General features: G+C 49.0%; 1 protein-coding gene across 1 annotated transcript in view; it reads right to left on the bottom strand.

Annotated features, from left to right (window-relative positions):
• The window catches only part of LOC308165649 (glypican-6-like), a gene marked incomplete at both ends in the record, with an annotated part of 79,400 nt that overhangs the window by 4,498 nt on the left and 59,480 nt on the right, over positions 1–15,422 (bottom strand). Inside the window, one exon of the mRNA XM_080539799.1 lies at positions 2,685–2,815. Coding sequence (XP_080395925.1) covers positions 2,685–2,815 — 131 coding nt within the window. The remainder of the gene's footprint in view (positions 1–2,684; positions 2,816–15,422) is intronic.

The following is a 15,422-nucleotide window of genomic DNA, read 5'->3' as shown; positions in this document are numbered from 1 at the left end:
GTCAGGACTGCAGAGTCACTACCTACCTTCTGTCAGGACTGCAGAGTCACTACCTACCTTCTGTCAGGACTGCAGAGTCACTACCTACCTTCTGTCAGGACTGCAGAGTCACTACCTATCTTCTGTCAGGACTGCAGAGTCACTACCTATCTTCTGTCAGGACTGCAGAGTCACTACCTATCTTCTGTCAGGACTGCAGAGTCACTATCAATCTTCTGTCAGGACTGCAGAGTCATTGCCTATCTTCCGTTGTAGACTGAAGACCTCCATTTCTTCAGGCTACATCTTGACTGTCTCTCCTAAAGACCTCTTCACCCTCTCTACCCCCTTGTACAGTTTCTCTATTATAAATAAGTACAACAATTCTTTCCTTCTTCTAGCATTGTACCAGTTGTGCCAGTGGCCCCTGGTTATAGCATAGATTACTTTTTCTTATGAGGACTGATGGATCGGGGATTCACTTACTTAGACAAATGTATTTGTTGTGAGTCTCTTTGGAAGAAGGCGTCTGCTAGATGCCAAACATGTAAACGTCCTCCAGCTTTATGGGACATCAGGTCCTCAGAGCCTCAGATGATTCCTCTACAGTGGTTTAACAACATCACACAGCTGCGTCTCTAACAAGCTCCAAACACAGCTGTGTGTGTGATGTTTGAAGAAATCTCTTGTTTGTCATTTACATTTTTACATTTTTGGCATTTAGCAGATGCCTCTCATCCATAGCGACTTACAAGAAATACATTCGTCTTAAGTAACTGAATCATCTATCCAACAGGCATCGCAAGAAAAGACAATCTCTGCTCGGGCCAGGGACCATTGGCAGTCATAATGCCAGAAGAAGGATTAAAAAACATAACAGTAGAGAAACTGAACAGGGTGATTGGGAGGTTTCAGGACGGACAGTTAATGTGTAGCCTGAAGAGATGGGTCTTCAGTCTACGGTGGAAGATAGGGAGAGACTCTGCAGTCCTGATTACCATTATAGAGGCATCTGGTCTAGCACCATGGCCTGGGGTGGTCCAGGGGTCTAGCACCACGGCCTGGGGTGGTCCAGTGGTCTAGCACCATGGCCTGGGGTGGTCCAGTAGTCTAGTACCATGGCCTGGGGTGGTCCAGTGGTCCAGTAGTCTAGTACCATGGCCTGGGGTGGTCCAGTGGTCTAGCACCATGGCCTGGGGTGGTCCAGTGGTCTAGCACCATGGCCTGGGGTGGTCCAGGGGTCTAGCACCATGGCCTGGGGTGGTCCAGGGGTCTAGCACCACAGTCTGGGCTGGTCCAGTGGTCTGAGGTGGTCCAGGGGTCTAGCACCACGGCCTGACATATTCTTGTATCTTGACTATCCCACTCAAAAAAACAACCTTTATGAATGTACTGTAGTGGTTCCCAGTACACACCACTGACACATAGATGGAGGTGTAGCGTTGCCCTCTAAAGCAGCTTCTGTCAGGACCATAGATGGAGGTGTAGCGTTGCCCCCTAAAGCAGTGTCTGTCAGGACCATAGATGGAGGTGTAGTGTTGCCCCCTAAAGCAGCTTCTGTCAGGACCATAGATGGAGGTGAAGCACTGCCCCCTACAGCAGTGTCTGTCAGGACCATAGATGGAGGTAGAGCGTTGCCCCCTAAAGCAGCTTCTGTCAGGACCATAGATGGAGGTGTAGCGTTGCCCCCTAAAGCAGCTTCTGTCAGGACCATAGATGGAGGTGTAGCGTTGCCCCCCTAAAGCAGCGTCTGTCAGGACCATAGATGGAGGTGTAGCGTTGCCCCCCTAAAGCAGCATCTGTCAGGACCATAGATGGAGGTGTAGCGTTGCCCCCCTAAAGCAGCTTCTGTCAGGACCATAGATGGAGGTAGAGTGTTGCCCCCCTAAAGCAGCGTCTGTCAGGACCATAGATGGAGGTGTAGCGTTGCCCCCTAAAGCAGCGTCTGTCAGGACCATAGATGGAGGTGTAGCGTTGCCCCCTAAAGCAGCGTCTGTCAGGACCATAGATGGAGGTGTAGCGTTGCCCCCTAAAGCAGTGTCTGTCAGGACCATAGATGGAGGTGTAGCGTTGCCCCCTAAAGCAGCTTCTGTCAGGGCCATAGATGGAGGTGTAGCATTGCCCCCTAAAGCAGCGTCTGTCAGGACCATAGATGGAGGTGTAGCGTTGCCCCCTAAAGCAGCTTCTGTCAGGACCATAGATGGAGGTGTAGCGTTGCCCCCTAAAGCAGCGTCTGTCAGGACCATAGATGGAGGTGTAGCATTGCCCCCTAAAGCAGGGTCTGTCAGGACCATAGATGGAGGTGTAGCGTTGCCCCCTAAAGCAGCTTCTGTCAGGGCCATATATGGAGGTGTAGCATTGCCCCCTAAAGCAGCGTCTGTCAGGACCATAGATGGAGGTGTAGCGTTGCCCTCTAAAGCAGCGTCTGTCAGGACCATAGATGGAGGTGTAGCGTTGCCCCCCTAAAGCATTGTCTGTCAGGACCATAGATGGAGGTGTAGCATTGCCCCCTAAAGCAGCGTCTGTCAGGACCATAGATGGAGGTGTAGCGTTGCCCCCTAAAGCAGCTTCTGTCAGGACCATAGATGGAGGTGTAGCGTTGCCCTCTAAAGCAGCTTCTGTCAGGACCATAGATGGAGGTGTAGCGTTGCCCCCCTAAAGCAGCGTCTGTCAGGACCATAGATGGAGCACGTGGACCTCCTCACCTGCCCTTGGCGTGACTGTTCCAGCACTGCTCCTCGTCCGCCTCCGTCAGCTTGTCCTTCACACAGATGTCGTCCGGCAGGTTGGACCAGAACTTCTTGGACCGCTTCAGCTTCTCTTTGATGTCGACGACCTGCAGCAGACAGAACCCCAGGAGGAGGAGGAGGAGGAGGAGGGGTATTAGGGCTGGTGGACTATGATGAACGTGGCCAGATGGGATCTGCTGCTGAGAGGATCGTTCTCAGAAGCCTCTACGTGCAGCGGTGGTTGGAAACACTTTGAATTCATCTGTACGCTAAATGAATAATGAACAGCCGATAAAAACCTCATGAACCATTCATCATCAGAAACCTTAATATGAAGCATTCCCCCCTTGATGTCGACCACTCAGCATTTCATCTATAACAACAGTACCTCTTCGTGTTTTTCGGCATTCGTCACTGTGTTTGATTCTGATGCATTTCAACATATTTCGACATAATTTTAAAGGTTTTAGAAGGTTTAGAGGTTTTAGAAGGTTTAGAAGGTTTTTCTGAGGGACATGAGGAAATGGACCCCCCTGTAGAGACCATCTGGCCGTCGTCTGTGAATAAGACTGATCTGGTGACCAGAACACTGGGGAATAAATGGCCCGTGACCCACAGTCCAAACTGGTACAAGCTGTGGTGGTCTGGACTCATGAGTACACTCGGGAGGTGTGGAGGGAGAGGTTTAAAGAGGGACCCCCCTGGCTGACTCCGACTTGATAAAATGAATCAGTTTAACCAGTGATTTTGGGGTAACTGGCTGGCTGACCTAACCTCAAGGCCAACCTGTTCCCCCGGACATTGTTGTGAGGGTGTTGCATACATGTACAGGTAACTGTCACTAACTACCCCTACTGTAACTGGATAAGCTTAACAGTAATCTGGGCTTGATTTAAATTGATGTAAAGCTTTAGTGATGTAAAGCTGCTTTCCAATGCAGAGCCCTGCAGACGACAAACAGCTTGATGCTTATCAATTGATCCGTGGGAGTCGACAGTGTGCTGATCTGCCTCTGAGGAGATCAGAGACCAGATTATCATTGTTCTGCGGTTTCTACAGTAACATAACAGCGCTGTACTGCTACAACATCAGCAGCCAGATCACAGCCTCTGTCTTCACTTCACAAGCTCCCAGCATTCTCAGCATCTGCAAAGGTTTGGATTCATGAAATATGAAAAAGAACTAAAAAGGCCAACACACACTGATCTGATTCTACCTTTCATGAGGAGTTTCTTTTCAAGCATGGCTACAGTTACAAGTATCTACAAGGACCCGAAAGGATACATGTGCCTTTCACAACTTTACTTTCTGGATCTATGAAATTCAAAAGCATATTTGAGCTGGCTTGCTTTTGATCAGGACGAGAGAGAGAGAGAGAGAGATGTGGAGGTACTACAAATCTCAGCCATTATATGGGTGTCTATGTTGCCCCTCGCACTGAGGAGCAAGAAAACATGGAGGGGAGAGAGAGAGAGAGAGAGAGAGAGAGAGAGAGAGAGAGAGAGAGAGAGAGAGAGAGAGATAGACAGAGAGGGAGAGAGAGGGAGAGCGACAGAGAGAGAGCGACAGAGAGAGAGAGATGGAATAGGGGAGCGAGAGCCTCAGGTGTGTACCAGCAGGTCATCTCTGTGGAGGGGGGGTCTCTGTGGGGGGGACCCACTGGCCTGCCGTCTGATGTGGTAATCCTGTCATCACACTGACAACACAGCTGGCTCACCTCCGGCCTGCAGCGGGTGACTGACCTCCACAAAGACACGCCTCTGATCAGCCTCCCCTGGTGTTCTACCTCCCCCAGCCTCCCCTGGTGTTCTGCCTCCCCCAGCCTCCCCCCAGGTCTTACCCCCTGTGAGGCTAATCGTAGCACTGCTCTCCCCAGCCCCCGGCCTCTCTACAGGGACCTCTCTAAGGTAGGAGGTGGATAACACACATCTGAACACACACCTCTCTAAGGTAGGAGGTGGATAACACACATCTGAACACACACTCCGCTGTCAGCCGTAATCTTTTAATCCGTCATCCTGAGATCAATAACATAAATGTACAGAAACTGAAGCTCCATCGACCTGAAGGAACAAAAATAATGAACTAAACCGCCCCGGACTGCAAGAACAGCACTTACCACCTAACTACTCTATAGACGCAAGAACAATGAAGTTCACCACCACCACTTTTTTTTAAATTACATATAGGGAGATATTTTTGTTGTTGTTATTCTAATTGGACACATTTTCACATAGAGCCCACCTCTGAAATGTAATGAACTTCTAGTGAGCCCATAGAAGCCCATTAGAAATGCTATTTCGGTATCGTCAGCGCTTTGGGAGCCCTGCTCCCCCCAACGCACCAGAAGGAGGCTGTATAAATGATGTAAGGCCCAGGGGAGGTCCTTCTGAACGCATGATGAAACCATCAGCATAAGTGTCCCTGATTTTTATGGTATATTAACAGCCTGTCTGCTCCTAACTGTACTTATCTGCATGTGAGATATTTATGAAGTGATGAATTACTTATGGACACAGACTTAAAGATCATCAGGTCGACTTGAAGACCGTCAGCTGTGGTCCTCTGTGGCTCAGCTGGTAGAGCATGGTGCCAACAACACTTAGGTTGGGGGTTCGATTCCCTCTGGGACCGTATGTACTGTATAACATGTGCACTCACTGCAATGTAAGTCTCTTTGGATAAAAGCCAAGCTAACTGGCGTATAATATAATAGATATAATAAACCACAGGCTATTTACGAAGAAGCTCTTCTGTTTAAACAGCCTGTGGTTTTAACAGAGAGAGATGCTCGCTACAGTAAACTAGCGTAAGATCTCTTCACCAACTCCCACCACCCCTCTGATCCTCTACTGTTCATCATTACAAATAAAACAAATTAAAAAAGTACCTTCCTTCTTCTAGCATTGTGACTGCAAAGGGCATCTGGTCCAAACATAGATGTTTTCTTATCATGATGACTGACGTATAGATGATTCACTTGACTTTAGACAAACTCACTTTGTATATTATTGATGTCGCTTTGGATAAAAGCGTTGCTGCTAAATGTCAAAACTGTAAACCTAAATACCGTGCTGTTTGTAAAAGGAAGCAGCATTTGATGCTCGACTCTGACGTCTAACACTTAAAAACCTCCGGAACCAAACAAGCGTTACGAAGAAAGCAATCGTCCTTTGAACCTCCAGCAACTGGAAGCCAAACTCTGAACAGACCAACAAACTTGAGTTTAGTTTTCCTTCTGTCCTAATCCATCAGCTCCGAGCTCACAGCACGTCTGAGGGAGGGGGGTGGGGGGGCATTACTGATTTCCTGTTCAAACAAAGCCGACTTTCCCATTCGGGGAGCCCAGCTCCTCCTGGGTGACTTCACTCTGGGAAGTGATGTCAAATGTCTGCTGATCCGTTAGAGCGTGAAGGAGTGGTTGGTGGGGGGGGCCCCCCCTCCCCCCTCCTCCCCCTCCCCCCTCCTCCCCTCACAGCTTACAAATGTTAATGTCGCCCCCAACGTCCCTCATTAGCTAAGGCTACTACACACACACACACACACACACACACACACACACACACACACACACACACACACACACACACAGGCACCCCCACACACACCCACTCTCTCTCTCTACCACACACATACACACACACTCTCTTTGCAAGTCCAAGTTTACATGCTGATGAATATAAAAAATGCAGATTCTCTCTCTCTCTCTCTCCATCTCTCTTTCCCAGAATCTCTCCCCCCTCTCCCTCTCCCCCTCTGTGTTCCTCTCAGGGGAATCCAGGTTCACTGCAGCTTGTTTCTGTGTGAGGCTGATGTAGATGAGGTGCAGTGTGGGGGGGTCTGGATCTGCCTAATTGGACTGAGGGTTCACCAGTGTGGGGGGGGGGGTCTGAGGGGGGGGGGGGTAGATCTGCCTAATTGGACTGAGGTGTGTTTACCAGTGTGACGCCGACCTCCGCCTGAGCTTCTCAGGGTCTCTTCTCTCTGCTCCGCCCGTCTGACACACACACACACACACACACACACACACTAGGCATCTGCAACACACACACACACACACACACACACACACACACACACACACACACTCTCTGCAGCACAGCTAAATGAGCAGCACCATAAACTAACAGGCTGGTTATTAATGGACCTTAGTGAACATCCTGGTCTCAGCTGGGCGTCTCGGCCAGGGGGGGAGAAACATGTAAATGACTTAGTCACATGTGTTTGTGTGTGTGTGTGTGTGTGTGTGCGTGTGTGTGCGTCTGTCTGTGTGTGTGTGAGTGTGTGCGTGTGTATGTGTGTCTGTACATGTGTCTGTGTGAGTCTGTGTGTGTGTGTGTGTGTGTGTCAGCCACGTTCCTGTCAGCTGCAGGATGACTCACGTCTCAGGAGCAGCAGGTATAGTCTGCTCTATCTTTAGACAGGCAGGTCTGAGGTCAGGTGACCTGGCTGACCCCAGACCAGTTACTGCCGTCTCTCACACACTCTCCCAGGGGCCATGACAACCCGTCTTTTTCCAGCCTGCCGTGTGTGTGTGTGTGTGTGTGTGTGTGTGTGTGTGTGTGTGTGAGCTGCCAGCAGCTGTAATGTGATCACCACAGGAAGCAACATGGGACACTCACATTACTGCCTCTTTAGGACCTGTCACACACACACACACACACACACACACACACACACACACACACACATCAGACACACACACACACACACACACATCAGACACACACACACACACACACAGTCTAATGAGCCCTGAAGGTGTGCTGACATTGAAGAATCAAAACACTAAAATAAACAGTTTGAGTTTCTCCATCTTAGTTACTGAGGTGTCTGGTCCTAAATACAATCTACAAGATTATTAACATCACACACTCACACACTCACACACACACACACACACACACAGCTCTTGGCCTAACGGTCGATACTTTGGTCTCCCGTGTGGCAGACCTGGGTCCAGATAAATAGATGATTCGTCTCTCTATTCGAACTTCACAACACAAGTCATTTCCGTCACGTTGCCAGTTTCAACACCACAACACCAGAGGGCCCGGCGCTGCTCTGGGGAGCTGTGGAGACGCCAGCCAGTGTGTCTCATCTGGGCTGTTCTCCCTCCTCACCCTCCTCACCCTCCTCACCCTCCTCTCCCTCCTCACCCTCCTCACCCTCCTCACCCTCCTCTCCCTCCTCACCCTCCTCACCCTCCTCACCCTCCTCTCCCTCCTCACCCTCCTCACCCTCCTCTCCCTCCTCACCCTCCTCACCCTCCTCACCCTCCTCACCCTCCTCTCCCTCCTCTCCCTCCTCACCCTCCTCACCCTCCTCACCATCCTCTCCCTCCTCACCCTCCTCTCCCTCCTCACCCTCCTCACCCTCCTCTCCCTCCTCACCCTCCTCTCCCTCCTCACCCTCCTCACCCTCCTCACCCTCCTCACCCTCCTCTCCCTCCTCTCCCTCCTCACCCTCCTCTCCCTCCTCACCCTCCTCTCCCTCCTCTCCCTCCTCTCCCTCCTCACCCTCCTCTCCCTCCTCACCCTCCTCACCCTCCTCTCCCTCCTCACCCTCCTCTCCCTCCTCTCCCTCCTCACCCTCCTCTCCCTCCTCACCCTCCTCACCCTCCTCTCCCTCCTCACTCTCCTCTCCCTCCTCTCCCTCCTCACCCTCCTCACCCTCCTCACCCTCCTCTCCCTCCTCTCTCTCCTCGAGGGCAAACTATGACTTCGTTTCGAGCGATTTCAGGACCAGACTAGCTTTGAAGCCATAGGGGTACGCTACCCCTTGATTCCAGGATGCATTGCGAATCATCTACAGAAATCTTATGTCGCTCTATTCAATGCGGAAATGTCATTTTAATTCTCTGTAATTACTTATTAATAAAGATTTGAAAAATTATGATAACCATCTTATTGTCTTAGTTTAATGTCATTACAATGCATTATAGACCTTTTATTTATAACAAGCATAACCCAAAAATCGCTTTTATGTCGGTGCTGTGTCTAACGTTACAGTAACGCAACGCTGCATGACAGTCGAGCATTTCAGAGATGTACAATCATAAATCAATTATTACCTGTGGCGTTTGACAGTGGATGATGGTACACATATGTAAAGTTATCTATCAAACGTTCGTCTGACTTGTACATGATGCGCATTTTGACCTATTTCCACCCGCAATCTAATCCGAGCAGTTGTTAATATGTAATATACCTTTTCTTTATAACAAGCACAACAACAACAAAACGTTATTATGCCGATGTGCTGTGTGTCTAACGTTACAAGCTGATTTGTGCATGACAGCCGCGCATTGACATATTTCCATGTCTAATGGCATATGACACGCGAAATGTAACTACAGTTAAGGATACGCGTAAAGGATGATGATCTATCACCGTTCGACTCTACTGAGAAATGTTTCCGCCTATTTGTCATCTCTCCTTCACGGGCAAATGTGGCCGCGTCCCCAAGAGATCCTCTTTCTACGTTTTTGACCACCACTATGATGGATTGATTTTTGGATTCTAGACGACGAATTGTTCTGAGAAAGGCGCTTGGTAACGTGATTTTTGGACAACGCTTTATGACTACTGATGGACTCGTGTGTATGTGGTGGCTGAGGATTGAGTCACGGGTATCTTTGGAGGAACATTGTGCGCTGACAGATCTGGTTAATACTCTGTGTTTTGGTTGGAGTCATTCATTGTCATTATTGCGATGTCCACAAAAAAGACATCGCTGACGGAAGAGACTAAAAGGAACGTCTAAACACTACAGTGTGTTGATAACAAACGAAAAAAGATCCTTATAGCACACACAACAGAAATAAACACAGCTGAAGAAGGCATTGCGAGATCGCGTCACCCGTACCGCGTCTATTTAAACCACTGTTGTTGACGTCATGAAGGGCTGTCCCAATTCATAGGGGTAGATTTTGCTTGTGGCTCTGTTCGAAGGCCTTGGCTTCGAATCTAGTCACACTTGAAAACGAGCCATAGGGGTAGAAAAGGGAATTGGGATTGGCCCTAAGAGACTGTCTCTGCACTGCGGGCATTGACTTCCTGAGTCTGGACAATAGCAGACCAGAGAATAGAACCAGTGTACCGTTAATATACATCACCAGCCTGTTACACACTCACCGTAGGACACTTTATTAGGAACACCAGCAACAATACTCAAACAGGCTGTGGCATTCAAGCGGTGATTGATTGGTATTAACGGGCCCAAAGTGTGCCAAGACAACATTAGTAAAGTAAGTAAGTAAAGCTTTATTCATATAGCGCCTTTTGTACATGAAATACAACTCAAAGCACATTCCCCACACCATCACACCACCTCCACCAGCTTGGACTGCTGACACAAGGCAGGTTGGGTCCATGGAGTCATGCAGGTGTTCCTAATAAAGTGTCCGGGGAGTGTATATTACATAAACTCACTGTCCTCCTCTATATTCCATACACACACAGATATCACAGATGCCAGACACATTTTGCAACGACAAAACACCTTCAACAAAGCATTACTCTGGGCTTGACATTAAGCTTTTTCAGGTACTTGTCCTTCGGACAAGTGAACTTATCTTTTACTTGTTCGAGAGCTCAATTTACTTGTCCAAATATGACGACACGTGTGTTGGAATAACAATTACTGTGGATCTATGTGCACGCCAGAGTACGTTCGATTTCAAGTTTAAAGTAAAGGGGTCATGCCAGCATTAATGTTTTGATTCAAAGGCATGATTTGCCAGATTCTCTAGGCATGATTTACATTTTTTGTTATTTAATGAAGTTGAATTTGGTTTTGAAATTCTAATCAATATTCACAATTAATTAGTTGTGTTCTTATTTGTTGATAATGTGACAACATGCCCGACGTAGTGTGACAGTTTACCCGCTGATGGGGAAAATGGTCACAAATGCATAATGCCGCGCTCCCCTACTCAGCGGACATATTGTTTGACAAGGCAGCATACATTGACAAGGCAGCTACATTGACAATTAATTTTTAATTTAATTTTTAATTTTTGCCATTTAGCAGACGCTTTTAATCCAAAGCGACTTACATTTACGAATTACAGGGACATTCCCCCTGGAGTAACTGAGGGCTAAGTGCCTTACTCAACCACCACTACCCCCAGGCAGCGTACATTGACAAGGCAGCATACATTGACAAGGCAGCTACATTGACAATTAATTTTTAATTTAATTTTTAATTTTTGCCATTTAGCAGACGCTTTTAATCCAAAGCGACTTACATTTACGAATTACAGGGACATTCCCCCTGGAGTAACTGAGGGCTAAGTGCCTTACTCAACCACCACTACCCCCAGGCAGCTACATTGACAAGGCAGCATACATTGACAAGGCAGCGTACATTGACAAGGCAGCAGACATTGACAAGGCAGCAGACATTGACAAGGCAGCAGACATTGACAAGGCAGCAGACATTGACATGGCAGCAGACATTGACAAGGCAGCATACATTGACAAGGCAGCATACATTGACAAGGCAGCATACATTGACAAGGCAGCGTATATTGACAAGGCAGCGTACATTGACAAGGCAGCGTACATTGACAAGGCAGCGTAGATTGACAAGGCAGCGTACATTGACAAGGCAGCAGACATTGACAAGGCAGCATACATTGACAAGGCAGCGTATATTGACAAGGCAGCGTACATTGACAAGGCAGCGTACATTGACAAGGCAGCGTACATTGACAAGGCAGCGTACATTGACAAGGCAGCAGACATTGACAAGGCAGCAGACATTGACAAGGCAGCATACATTGACAAGGCAGCATACATTGACAAGGCAGCATACATTGACAAGGCAGCAGATAATGACAAGGCAGCATACATTGACAAGGCAGCAAACATTGACAAGGCAGCATACATTGACAAGGCAGCATACATTGACAAGGCTGCAGACATTGACAAGGCAGCATACATTGACAAGGCAGCAACATTGACAAGGCAGCTACATTGACATGGCAGCTACATTGACAAGGCAGCTACGTTGGCAGAAGACCGGCAATGGTGCTGGTGTTTCATCCGATGACATTTTGCGGACAACTGAAGGAGGAATTATTTTTTTGCGGATATTAATACATATTGATTTATTTATTTTTCTCTTTGTTTTGACTTGTCCACTTGTTCGAACATAAAATGTACTTGTCCCGGACAAGCAGACAAGCCTTAATGTCGAGCCCTGAATACTATACTGTACATCCTCTAAATGTTCTATAAATCTATTAAATCTCTATGTATCCTTCAGTATAAGTATAGAGCAGGGGTAGGCAACCTTTTTGATATGAAGTGCCATTTTAAAATGTTCTTGTTAGTCAGTGTGCCAACCACAATATCAACATTAGCTAGCTTGGCACATCGGTCTACTGAGTGCACTTAGCTACCCCTACTTCTGTTGGTTCATTAGCCCTCTTCCCCTCTACGGACCTATATCCCAATGTGCTTTCTCCCCATCCCTGTTCTTCTGACACTCAGGAGGACACCTAGATGCTACACCCCCCCTCGCAACCCTTCCAATCTCATCTACCCACCTCTTTCTACTGACCATGACTTTATCGCCGCAGGCGGTCTCTGGAATTGCCAGTCGGCGGTCCGGAAAGCTGACGCTATCTCAGCTTATGCATCTCTTATGGCCCTCAATTTCCTTGCTCTCACTGAAACCTGGATCACACCAGAAAACACAGCTACACAGGCAGCCCTCTCTGCCGCCTACTCCTTTTCTCATTCCCCTAGACCCTCTGGTCGAAGGGGAGGCACAGGACTCCTCATCTCGCCCAAGTGGTCACATACTGTCCTTCCCCTGGCACACTTGTCTATATCCTCCTTTGAATTTCATGCTGCTTTCGTCTCCTCCCCGGTCAAACTCCACATTGTTGTCATCTATCGCCCCCCAGGCCAGCTCGGTGACTTCCTAGGCGAGATGGATGGCCTTCTCAGCTCCTTCCCTGATGATGGCACTCCGCTCGTACTACTAGGTGACTTCAATTTCCAATCTGAGAAGCTTCTCTCATCTGGAGTACTTGACCTTCTCCTCTCCTTCGGCCTTACCCTGTCCCCCTCTCCTCCAACTCAGCTCGACCTTGTCTTCACCAGATCTTCCCACACTTCCAACCTTACCGTTACCCCTCTTCCAGTTTCTGATCACCACTTTATATCCTTCTCCCTTCCTCTCAAAACTTCCTCTTCCCTCTCAGCCTCTAACCACTTAAGACCCTCTCGTCGTAACCTACGTACCCTGTCCCCCATCACCCTCTCTTCTTCTGTCCTATCCTCCCTACCCTCTGTCGAATCCTTCTCCCTTCTATCCACTGATGCGGCATCCTCAACCCTCCTGTCCGCTCTCACCTCATCCTTCGACACCCTCTGTCCACTAACCCTGAAGCCAGCTCGATCCTCTCCTCGAGCTCCCTGGCTCTCTGAAACGCTACATGCTTGTAGACTAGAGCTCAGAGCAGCTGAGAGGAAATGGAGAAAAACTGGCCTTTCTGATGACCTTAACCTCTATCACTCTCTCCTTGCCAACTACGCCTCCTCGGCATCAGCTGCTAAAGCATCCTACTATCATTCCAAAATACATTCTTCTGCCTCTAATCCTAGAAAACTGTTCTCCACTTTCTCTTCACTCCTTAATCCACCTCCTCCCCCTCCTCCTTCCTCCCTGTCCGCCGATGACTTTGTCACCTACTTTGAAAAAAAGGTGGACGACATCAGCAGCAGCACCTTTTCACCCCCACCTCTCCCTCCTCCCACTAACAATGCTAACACCCCTTCCAAACTCTCTCCTCGACACTCGGTCTCTGGATTGTCATCTTTTTCCCCCCTCTCCCCCGATGAGATTCTCACACTTATCACATCAAAGCGGGCAACCACATGCCCTCTTGATCCCATCCCCTCCCCCCTTCTCCAATCCATTTCCGCCGACATCCTTCCTTACCTTACCACCCTAATCAACTCCTCCCTATCCACAGGATCTGTGACAGCGGCCTTCAAAATAGCCAGAGTCAAGCCTCTCCTCAAGAAACCTACCCTTGACCCATCATCTGTCCACAATTACAGACCTGTATCCCTTCTCTCCTTCCCTTCCAAAACCCATGAACGCGCGGCATCTAAACAACTGACTGACTATCTCAGGAAGATGGATCACTTAGACCCCCACCAATCCGGCTTCAAGGCTGGGCATTCCACTGAGACTGCGCTCCTTGCTGTCACGGAAGCCCTCCACTCTGCCCAAGCTTCCTCCCTCTCCTCTGTTCTCATTCTCCTTGACCTGTCTGCTGCCTTCGACACAGTCAATCACCAGATCCTTCTCTCCATCCTCTCAGACCTGAGCATCTCTGGCACCGCACACTCCTGGTTTTCTTCCTACCTGGCGGGCCGCTCCTACCAGGTGACCTGGAGAGAATCGCTGTCTTCTCCACGAACCCTTTCCACTGGAGTACCCCAGGGTTCTGTCCTAGGGCCCCTACTTTTCTCCCTCTACACCAAGTCTCTTGGCTCGGTAATCTCTTCACATGGGCTCTCCTACCACAGCTACGCAGACGACACTCAACTCTTCCTGTCCTTCCCCCCGTCTGTGTACACGTGGCAACCCGTATCTCAGCATTTCTCGCTGACATTTCAACTTGGATGGCTGACCACCATCTCAAGCTCAATCTTAACAAGACCGAGCTCCTCTTCATCCCCGGGAAAGCCTGCCCTCTCCAAGACTTCTCCATCACAGTGGAGAACTTTACTGTAACCCCCTCCCTGACAGCCAAGAACCTTGGAGTGATCCTGGATAACCGACTATCCTGTGCGGAGAACATTGCAGCAACGGCTCGCTCCTGCAGATTCTTCCTCTACAACATCAGAAGGATACGACCATTCCTTACCAGAGAGGCAGCGCAACTCTTGACCCAGGCACTGGTCATCTCCCGCCTGGATTACTGCAATGTACTCCTGGCTGGGCTCCCCGCTTCAGCCATTAGACCTCTGCAGCTCATCCAGAATGCTGCTGCCCGGCTGGTATTCGACCTCCCCAAATACTCGCATGTCACCCCTCTCCCACCCTGCACTGGCTCCCGATAGCAGCTCGCATCAGATTCAAGACCCTGGTGCTTGCATACCAGGCAGCTAAAGGGACAGCCCCTGCCTACCTGAAGGAAATGGTAACCCCCCAAACCCCTGCCCGCTCACTCCGCTCCTCCACCTCGGCTGGCCGACTGGCCCCACCTCCTCTACACAGCAGTCGGGCTGCCCGATCACGTCTCTTCACAACACTGGCTCCCCGCTGGTGGAATGAGCTCCCCACGGCCGTCAGAACGGCTGAGTCACTACCCATCTTCCGTCGTAGACTGAAGACCCATCTCTTCAGGTTACATCTTAACTGCTCCTCCTGAGACATCTTCTGACCCTCACCACTACGTCTCCTAAAGACACCCGTTTTCCCCTCTACTGTGTCCCTAAGAACGTCTATTGCCCCCCTTGTACTGTTTCTCAGTTTCTCCAGAAAAATAAGTTTTAGTAGAAGGCGATAGGGAGAAGGTTTTTTCTTCTATCAGTGGCGCCGGGCCCGAGCTAGATTACTCTTCCTGCAACGAATGGTGGATTGCTGATTCACATGCTTAGTATTCAAATGTATTGATTGTAAGTCGCTTTGGAATAAGGCGTCTGCTAAATGCCAAAAATGTAAATGTAAAAACATTAATTA

Source organism: Nansenia antarctica, assembly GCF_963989245.1.
Source record: "Nansenia antarctica genome assembly, chromosome: 9".
Lineage (NCBI taxonomy): Eukaryota > Metazoa > Chordata > Actinopteri > Argentiniformes > Microstomatidae > Nansenia > Nansenia antarctica.
The sequence above is the reverse complement of the archived record's forward strand: the minus strand, read 5'-3'. Positions and strand labels throughout refer to the sequence as shown.